Source organism: Pleurodeles waltl, chromosome 5 (assembly GCF_031143425.1).
Source record: "Pleurodeles waltl isolate 20211129_DDA chromosome 5, aPleWal1.hap1.20221129, whole genome shotgun sequence".
In the NCBI taxonomy this organism is placed as follows: Eukaryota; Metazoa; Chordata; class Amphibia; order Caudata; family Salamandridae; genus Pleurodeles; species Pleurodeles waltl.
In genome coordinates, this window is record NC_090444.1 from 1,652,519,439 (window position 1) to 1,652,530,416 (window position 10,978).

At 40.5% G+C, this 10,978-nt stretch overlaps 1 protein-coding gene across 1 annotated transcript; it reads right to left on the bottom strand.

Moving 5' to 3' along the window:
• Positions 1 to 355: 355 nt before the first annotated feature.
• Positions 356 to 10,706, bottom strand: RDH14 (retinol dehydrogenase 14). Its single transcript, XM_069235981.1, has 2 exons — positions 10,294 to 10,706; positions 356 to 1,214 (listed from the first exon to the last, which is right to left on the bottom strand). The coding sequence occupies exons 1-2, from the start codon at positions 10,663 to 10,665 to the stop codon at positions 597 to 599; spliced, it is 990 nt and encodes a 329-aa protein (XP_069092082.1). The 5' UTR covers positions 10,666 to 10,706; the 3' UTR covers positions 356 to 596.
• Between the last annotated feature and the right edge of the window lie 272 nt (positions 10,707 to 10,978).

Sequence of the window (10,978 nt, forward strand, 5' to 3'; positions counted from 1 at the left end):
ATTTACTCCTTACCTGCCTTTACCACTACACACCCCAAACCCTAAAATTACCCTTACGAATTCCCAACATTAAACCCTATATACACACATTCTACACACACACACAGAGATATATATATATATACATACATACAGAGACACACACTCACACCTATGTGGTGGAAAAGACACAAAACCCTACCTGCAAGCTAAAGGCATTGCATGGTAAAGGCTGTTCCTCCTACAGAACCTTCACACCTGGATCTGTAATTAAGTCACCTCCTTGAAGGAATAGTATGGGTAACTACTGTGCACGTGCACTAACAGAGAAAAACATTATCTTGATTAGATGCATAACAGGCAATCAAGATGCATATTCCATTGGGTTGTGTTCTTTATTTGCGTTCTTGTTTTATAAACTTTGGCAAAACAAATTAAAAACACACAAAAACTCAATCAACACTATTACCATCATCATGTCAAATACAACTTACGACCAGAACAGCTGAATAAATGTGCAACACGTTTAAGAGATTAACTTTGAGCTTTTCATTTGTACTACTGGCTGGAAATGCCCTGTTAATACCCAGCCTTTGCTGAATTTCGAATATGAATAATTATCTGACAAGTCCAACCATAACTTCGCTTATATCCCACAGTTTTCGTGCAACAGAATCATCCATGGCTTTAGGCAATAGTTCTTCATCTTTGCAATCCCCAAAATACAAGCCCGATGCCCCCTCCACTTCTGGAGACGATGCTAAATAAATAGAAGTCTGGGCTCCTTCTGAAGGAGTCTTAAAGAAAGCCCATGACACTAAACTGAAAATGGGTTTGGCTAGCAATGGAATGTTGATATATCTGCCTAGATTTGTCCTAACAATGCCAGGATGTAAAGCATTTACAGTAACCCCTGTACCTTCCAGGCGCCTAGCTAGTTCCCTAGTAAATAATATGTTGGCCAATTTGCTTCGACTGTAAGCAAAGCTTTTATTGTAGTTTATCTCACTGTTCAAGTCCTCAAAGTTGATATCTCCATATTTGTACAGTTTGGAGGAAACTACAACAATCCTGCTTGGGGACGATTTCTTCAGGAGGCCAAGGAGAAGTTGAGTGAGCAGGAAGTGGCCCAGATGGTTAACCCCAAACTGCATCTCAAAACCATCTTCAGTCTTCATGTACGGACACTGAAATATCCCTGCATTATTGATCAGCACATCCAGCCTTGGCTCGTCCTTTGAAGACAAAAAAAAAAGGAAAGTCAAGCTTCTCAATGGGGTATTAAGTAAATGGACAGCAGTGTGAATATACCTGGCTTAAACCTACATGGGTGTCATGTAATTCAGAAAATGCAGAAATCTCTCAATAGGTAAGCAATCAGACAAACAAAAAACTGTCTTGTTCTCACTCTATTACAAAGATGAAGTTGAATACTTCACAATTTGTACAGTACGTGCCTTTAACAACTTTTAGCAAGTGTATCCTGTGTCGATGTTTTTAAAATAGGACCAATCTATAAGGAACACTATATGAAAAATAAATAAATCAATCCCAACGCCTCCCATTAGGTGTAAGAAGAGAATAGTGATATTAAGCAGTGAATCATGGACCTCTGTCAGGGCATATCCGGGGTCATCGTGCGATTCTTCTACATTAGAGATGTTCTGGAATTTAATATGGATGTGGATCACAACAGTTTGGATTGGAGATGTGGCTGTCTGTATGCAGATTGTTTCCTTTCCTAGTTCCAGGAGAAAGCCAGCGCCGAAGTACAAATAATTTTTTATCACACATGATTCATAATTACAAGACAACTCTCAAGAGAGAATTCTCACAAGAGAAGAGAGAAAAGATGACGTCCAGAGACAGAGTAGCACGATAATGGCAAAACATTAAGGGACAAATGACAAATTCAAGAGGGTCCATCTGGACAGAAGCAATACCCTTTTCAGCTGCCTCCCCGATACTAAACTATAATCGTTAGGCTCATTAAGGTCTTAAAGAAGATATCTCATCAAGTAACACTACCCCAGAAACAAAAGTCAGCCAATGACCTTCCACAATAGCTTTATCGGTCCGGGGCCCAGGCCCCTGTTCAGCGATCTATTGCTCTCGATTTAGGTTCATGCTGAAAAAATACCAATACATGCATATACAAAAAAACATATGGTTAATGGAATAAACTGAAGCAGCAGAAAAAAAAATGTGAGGAGAGTAGAGTGACAAAAGCGTGGAGGAAAAGAAAGAGAAGGAAGTAAAATGACAAGAGAATGGCTACCGAAGAAATAAGTCGATAGAAATGAAAAGGAAGAATGGGTAGGAAAGGGAAGAGTGAAAATGGAAAAAGTGTGGTACATAACTTGGTTTACTTGATGTGGGGTTATTATATGTATGCTATTCTAACTCACCTCTTCTTGACACACACATTAAATAGAAACAGGAACGGAGTATGTTGCAACATCTACCAGGTTGATGTCACCTATACAGCTTCCCTTCCTATTTAATGCGTGTGTCAACATGAGACGAGTTAGAATAGCATGAATAAAATATGCACAGGCCTGTATGGAGATAATATGGTCTAGTTGCTACAATACACAGTGAACTCAGGAATCCAGAGTTTAAATCTTGTATTCACAAATTGACAGGAATTGTTATCATGGGAAAATCACTATCCTCTGAATTTCCAAATGTATGGATCTCACAGAATCAAGCCAATAGTGTGCAGGTTTTTCACACACGGGGAGCATGGCCCCCTTCCTCTAAGCTGTACGGTCATTGCTGCACTATTTTCTATACACTTTTGGCTTGAATATTATAGCTGTCTAAGCACTAGGCAGTCATAATAATTCTATTGAATCCAATGGCAAGGTCAGGGTGGCACACTCTCTTAATTGCCAATTAGCAAGCAGCAGGTGATACCACAAACAGCCCGGTGACGTTAGTTAACAAGGCTGATCAAAATATTCTCCTGACTGCTACTTAGTTACAGATGAGTGCCAAGTAGCCTCTTTTGAGTCTTTCTTTAGGTTGATATTTTCAAACTGTCCTCAATGTTTTGTCTTACTTTATTCTGCTCGTTTTTCCTGATGCCTTCATTTTATTTAAGTCTTCCTGACTCACCTTTCTAAAGCTGAGCTTTACCTACTACTGTCTTGGCCAACTTCACTTTTCTCACAACCTCTTTGCTCAGGTCTTCTCATGCCTCCTTTTTGCTACATTTTATTTAACTTTCTTTCTTTTGAGCCCGCTTAAGGCTGTGCTTCACATGACTCCCTTTTTTTTTTGCAATTTGTTCTGCCAAGCCCTCAATGCCCATCTCCTACCTTGGCGCTCAAGATCTTGATCTCCCTGCCCATGTCTGTCCCTCATATCTACTATCAACCCTTCTGGCAGACGAGGACCTATTTCTGCGATGCACAATTTTCCTAAGACCTGCCTTTGGCAACCATCTTTCACATTTTTCGTCCACTGCAATACACAGCAATGTTAGTACACTGTGACATCATGGCATGATGAGCAATGGTGGCCATATCTGATGAGGGTTTAAAACCCTTTAATATTCCCCTTTCCGCAGTCAGTGCTCCAGTTGCCTGGGAACTGATGAAAGACTTCAGTCTGGACTTTTTCTGAAACAGTTTTTCCTAGTTTAGTAATTGCACTAACGGCCGGATTATGATTTTGGCGGACGAGGTTACTCAGTCACAAACATGAAGGATATTCTGTCTGCCTTATTACGATTCCATTATATCTTATGGAAATCGCAATACGGCGGATGGAATACCTGTCACATTTGTGACGGAGTATTTAATTTGCCAATATCATAATCAGGCCCTTAGACTTACAATTTCCGACTACTGCCATGTTTGCCTTTGATAGATTACTTATGTGAAACATTGTGTATACCAGCTAAGAAAAAGATAAGATTAACACAATTTGAAATATTAAACAAATGGGACGACTATGCCATGGAGTGATTGGTAAAACAGTACCAAGCGATGATTAAAAAAAAAAAAAAAAAAAAACACACAACAACACAGAAGTGGCCGTGGAAATAAAGGAACAAAGAGCAGAACAACATAGGTAGGATAGGTAGAAAAATGTTACCTAACCAGGCTTTCAGTAACATCAGAGCCACAGAAGATAGACCTTATTATAGATAGGTTACTAAATGGAACAATATGTCCCCCTTCATATGAACAGCCTAAAATAGATAATAGACATAAAGATGGAAGTAAAACACCTGTACAGTCTAAAACCACAACATTACTTATACTGATTGTATCTCACAACAGCTTGAGAGGTCTAAAAGATTAGTAGATACAGCATTGTCACTGCTGTTATTTTTTTTCTGATGATGTGATACGTAATGACATTAATCATTTTGGGGGTGATGTTGAAAAAGGAGAGTTCCCTGGAGAATTAACATTTATCATGAAAAATCATGTTTCAGAATGTGTGTGCAAACATATATTTCTAAATTTGAAAGAACATTGGACCTCGGCACATGACAAGAAAGTGGAATTTAAATGTGAATGGGATACAGAGCTCCAGGATATTGATTACCAGGCTCACAACCTTCAAGTTAAGAAAGAAAAGGCACCATGACTATTGATGCATTCAGTATCCACAACTGGGAAGCTAAAACAACTATGTTTTGATGGGCAGTTTCCACTACAAGATGCTCCTGGGTTTAACTCTACACAGTCTGTGTTTCATGTACACACAATCTGGACTAAGACAGAGCCATTAGCTTTTGCAAAAGGCTATCCAAACATTGGGGAAATTGCAGATGAATAGTATACCCACACAGAAAGGACACTAAAGCTAGGACAGGAAGTGGCAGCATAATGCAACATTAAAAAAGGAGAGAAAGGATGGCTTGTCCGTATATGATGAAATCTGCGAACGAGAAGGTGGTGGCCTTGCTGTTCTTACTCAGCAACTTGGGGTTCCCAAACAACCATGTGCATATTTTTCTGTGATGAAAGACCTTATAGCTAGAGGTCTTTCACATTGACAGCGGCTGCGGCAATATTATTACAACAGGCTAAAACTTTGATATTAGGAAATAAACGTCACGTATATATTTCACCTGCTGTTGATCTGATTTTGAACAAAACATAGACACAGAATTTAACAAATGCTCGACTATCACATTATGAGTTACAACTCTATGCCCCAAATTATGCCATTAGTGTTGCAAAGAACTTGTTGAAGGAACTATTTCCAAGGTTCAGGCTACTTAAAATATTATCGTAAGACATTGGGCTAGATTAATATATATATTTGTTTTTTTAAACAGAGTGGTGAACTGGGTGACCAAAGCCTTACCCATCAAGCAGTAGTTCCATTGTATGCATCACCCACAAGCAGAGAAACTAAATGGTACACTGACAGCCAAAACTGTGAAAATATGACCTGAAACAACCCTGATACGGGTGGACCCTCTGCCGTGGACACCTATGAGTAAGCTCAGTACACCTGGTTCAAATAAACTGAGCCCCCATGAAATCCTCACAGGCCGGCTTATCCTGGGAGGCTCCCCAACATGCTTCAACATTACATTTGTCTAATGAATGGCTAAGAGACTATTGTATTACCCTCACTAAGCAAGTACAACTTAGGCATCAGCAGGTGTAGGAAGCCTTTCCGGAACCTCTGCAGACCCCGGGGCATGATCTCAAGCCTGGCGAGTGGGTCCTAGTAAAAACTTTGCAGAGAATGGTCTGCAGCAGAGGAGAAAAGGTCTGGTAAATATTCTGCTGGTGATCAATACTGGAGTAAAATGTACTAATTATAGAAACTGGATAGGTGCCTCTTATGTGAAGAGGGCACCTGCATCAACGTGTCAAGAAAAGTCTGAACACAAACCAGATTTACTGTCCAAGATATAATCTGAGACAAAAAGTCAAAAAGAACTGAAAGGAATGAAAAAAATGGTAAAGGATTCATAAGTGCTTGAAAACCCTGTGAGCCCTAAAACAACACGTTTGACAAATAATGGATGGCTAGAGAAAAGAAGTTGAAAGAACTAAATAGGTAAATTTCCGTTAAACCTGCTTGTATTATGATGTCAGGATTTTTGATGTGTTGCGTAATTTGTGCCATATTCATCTAGGAACTATTACTGCCCGTTATATTGCCTATCATAAACCTCTTTGTATTATGATATTAGCATTTTTGATGTGTTGCTTAATAGTTTGTGCTATATTCATCTAGGAAATATTACTGCCCGTTATATTGTATATGTCATTGCCTGTATTACAAGATGTCCATGGTCACACCATGAGAATTATAAAAACAATGTTGCTATACAAACTATGAATGCTTATCACAGGGAAAGGAATGTTTCAGACTGCTGGATATGTTTGAAACTCCCATCAACAGTAGAAAAAGGAATGCCTTTCTTACATCTTCCTTTGTTATATGATGATATATAAAATGTTTATTACTTGGGTCCCAAGAAGCAAACAAACTTACTTACAAAACCTATATCAAGAAAAGGAATAACACTTGGTTGCAGTAATTATTTATAGAGGCTAGTTGATAATACAGTGGCGGATTCAGCACACAGAAATTTGCTAGATTTTACTACCATGTCCAGGAGATCTAGGGATTTCCCATTGCGTCTCAATAACTCAGAAATAAAAGGCAAAAATATTCCATATCTTATGTTATCAGCTAACATTCCAGGAAATTTGTGTATACATACCAACGGGTCACAAACACTACAAGAGAGCAGAGTATGTAATACTACATTTCCACTTACCAATAGTTCACGACCTACTATACCTTTATATGCAGAGACGGAATCTATTGGATATCTGGAGTGAAGGTCTGTACAGGGATGTGGAATTCCTATTTTCCCAACGCCCAGGACATATTGTTTGGGATCAAGGGCAACAAGTTTACATGTTTATTTTGTCCTTGGCACAAGTAGGTCCAGCCCCCTGCAGCACAAATGCTTTGGCTGCCAGTTTTACAAAGAAGGTAGCTGTCTGCAGAGGAGGTAATATGTGTGTCCATAAGTTAATGCTGTTCGAACTTGTATTTATGTTAGGATGAGCGTTGTAAATAAACGTTTTAAGGTCACACTGCACTACTGACAGTGATTCCAGATTTAAAAAAAAAAAAAAAAAAAAAAAGTGTACATATGTTCGAAAAGTTTAACAATATGTGGCTAAGTATAATGCTCCCAGAATGCTCTCTGATTAGATGCAATTGTAAGCACTGGAAAAGCCAACTGATCCGACATGTTTTGTGAGTCTTTTGGTTTTGTCAATACGTGTCTTGTTGTGACATGGCTTTTGTAACACTTTATTGTCATGGGAGCTGCTATGCCCTCAACATTGTAACAAACACTGGCAAAAAAGAAAAAAAAAAGTATTTGGTCTCAAAAAGCACACTTTGCCACCAGTGGTGTAACAAAGGCCCCACAGCCCCCCTCAAGGGGGTCCCTTCCGCACAGCACCTACCCTGAGTAAGTCTGGAGGCGGGCCTCCATGTTCTTTGCAAGGGGGGGCCTCCAGTTTCATTATGCCACGGATTGCCACAGTAGTTCCTTGCACAGAAAACTACTTTGTGTGCCAATATGATCCTTGTGGAAGAGCAGAATGTGATCACTCACAGTAAAGCCAGCTGATAGAGAGAGAAATAGAAGTTTAATAAAAACAAAACGTCTTTGTTAACCCCAGACCTAATTAGGGACCCAATTCTTAAAGAAAGTCACAAAAGTGCACTCATTGTATACGTCTTTGAATTAGCGGCTTTCATGAATTCACAAGAGCTTACAGACCATGAAATTGTACCTCTAGAAAAAAATTGTGAACTGTACTTTAGCATGAGTAAATATACATGTGTAGATTTGCTCATGTGAAAATCTATTGAGCGTTTACAAGTTCACTAGTCCTCCAATCATTTTTTTTTTCCAACCCTGGAAGAACTTCTGCCACTGTCAGGAGTAAATTTCCAACCAATCTCATTATGGGAAAAAATTAGAGAAGAGCTGGGGAAAATCCTTAAAGCATGCAAGTTAGTAAGTTTGCGGACTCAAAGACATTCCAACCCTGGAACTATTGCTTACTGCTTTCTCCAGCTGCAGTATGTAGATCTGCGGAAAGGTGGCAAAATAAGGAAATTGCTATAGTAGGATTTAAATTGCAAGCATTCAAACCCTACTATAGTAGTAGCCCTAACAGCAAAGGGACAAGTAGATTTAAGAAGCAACCTGTCCCATGGACAAGTAGTTATTTTATTAAATTCCACACCCCTGTTAGATGCAGCTCATGAACGCAAAGGGATGTTGTGACATTTTAAAATAGGTTCTCAGTGCTGCCGAAATGTCAAAACTAGAACAGCTAGTTAGACACCAGGGGAGTTGGAAGCTCTCCAAAAAGGTGGCAGGATAAGTTGGGCAGAGGGTTGAAGCAGTCCTCTTGCACCAACCCCCTCCTTGCACCCCCACACACAGCTAGCATAAGGTGGATCATTCTGCCTCAGCTTTTATGCAGAGCCCCATTGTAGTAAATTACAATAAAATACTCATGATACGTTTGCAAGTTTGATCGCATAAGGGCATTTATGCAGCAAAACCAAGAAATTGAATTATATCTTGGAGAAGTTTTCATTACTACCGATTTTAATGATACTCATTGTTTAAGCCTCAAAAGCGAATGCCTGTGCGCTTCCCAAGCCGTCGAACCTGCAACATTTGGGGTATACACAGGTCTGTGCATTTAACTGAGCATCATGTGACAGACCATTTAAGAAGTTAACTCTTGAGGGGAAAGATTTGGATGCCTGAACAACAAAAATGAAGCTTTGGGTTTTCCAGAGAAATATTAATTAGAAGCCCTGACAAAGTAAGATGTAGGTTCAGTGAAAAGAGGCTCAGAGACAGCCAATAGGCGCAGGAGCAGTGCATGAAGTTTCAAGGTGAGTGGAGAGTAGGGAATGAGCGATAAGCTGCATGTGGCGAGTGAGTGTGCAAGCGGAAAGGGATGTTGTGATGCAGCAGAAGCCATTGCAGAGACTGGTAACGTTTCAGGTGAATAAAACTGTTCATCTGGCCTAGCAAGTTCAAATGGGGACCAATCGTGCTCAGGTATGTGTCTCTGTAACATCAGAAGTTTATGAAAACAGTTGCTTTCTTTGAATCACAGCATTTTATCCCGGGTCAGTTCCTATAAACAGTTTTATAATTGTGGGCTCAGATCTTCGAACCCCTGGTTTTGTCCGATTTCCTGGAACTGAAACCTAAATGTATGAAATCCAAGCGGATTTAGAGGCAAAACTAAAAAATTTATAAGATATTAGACTTCTCAGCTGCCTTGAAAAAACTATAAAATACAAATTGGGAAGACCACTTATTAGGGAGAAATCATATGCTGCATCTGGTAATTAGGCAAAACAAATATAAAAAATTGGCGATTTCAGATTGTTGATTTTTTCTCATCCTACTTGCACATCTTCCATATTCCTTCTGGACAAGGAAATGTGTGAATCTTTAGCCACTTTCTTGTCTACCAAAACAAATATTATTTGTTCAACATTTTCCATTGTTTCTACTATCGATGTTTATTTGCTAAATGGCTGTATTTGTTCTATCGATGTTCATCTCACTAGTTTCCACGGACTTTGGTTGTCTGACCCGAGTATTCAGCTAGGAATTTCTGCTTTTAGGTAATTCCGGTTCTCCCTGTGAAGTCAGTGGTGCTCATTTGTTATAATGTGGTGTTGTTGTCAAACAAGACTTTCCGTGGTCGCTACTGTGAGCATTAATAACAACGATCTCACCAAAAACCAAAAAGACAAAACTCCCATTGGCCATGTTTTGTACAGAGGGTTGGGTAACCATTCCCAAGCCCATGACATGTGTAAAACCGTGGTTCGTAATTGCACCAGTGAAAAGAAATCCGTTACCTGCTGGATCTGTAGACACCCCGAGGACGAAGTAGTGGAATAAATATGCAGGGACGCAAGCTCAATGCATAGCTTTGTGCGGTTTCTTTCTGGTGCACCGGTGGGAACATTATTGGTTAGGGAATATACAGAGGGCTCAACCTGGGTGCAGGGGTGGGCACAGAAAGACAGTGCGGATGAATGAACTGCGTGGGGTTGGAGCAGGTGATGACAATTAGCCAGATTGGTATTGGTATTAAAATATATGGGGGGGGAGGCGCAATTGTAGAACATCTGATGGAGACTGCAGCAGCAGAGAATAAAAGGGTGAGGAAGGGTAAGAAAGAACAGAAGGTTACGACAGGGAAAGAGCATGGGTGAGCGGCCGGGGCCATGGTTATATTCCTTATTTACCTGGATCACCCCATGACAGAAACGTTGTACGGAACTCAGGGAGGCCAGATCCAGATGTCGGATGACTACCTCCCCGAGCTCACCGGCGCCCCCCTCCGCGGCCTCGCGCAGGATGTCTCGCGCCGCCTCCTCCGCTCGCTGCCTGTCCCTGCAGGCCAAGATCACCCGCGCTTGCCTCTTCACTAGCTCGGTAGCAGTGGCTTTACCGATACCGCTGTTGCCACCAGTTATGATCACCGTCTTGCCCCGCATGAGGCTGAGCGGGCACCGTCGGAGCCCAGATGAGAAGAGCCGACGGCTCAGCAGTAAAACAGCGCCCCCCAGCCCCAGGGCAGCGGCGGTAAGCAGCACGGTCCCTGACATGCCAGGCATAGATATGGAGATAGGACTATAGAGTCACTGCCCACCCTTTCTGCGCCTCTCAACGAAGCGGTAGCCACCATTGTAAAACGCTCCTTTTTCTATGGAAATATATCGTGCGCTCAGTTAAAATAAACAGAAAAATGTAACCACTGAAACTCTGTTAGTTTCTGTATATTACGAAACGTTTTATTGATGGAAAGACACTGCATAGTCATTTTGAGGAAAGCTTACTTTGTAAACAAGCTAGTTTGCTTAGCCAAACGATAGTATCCAAAATAAGTGAATGATTTTATAGAAATATTTAGATTTCTAAAGCAACTAG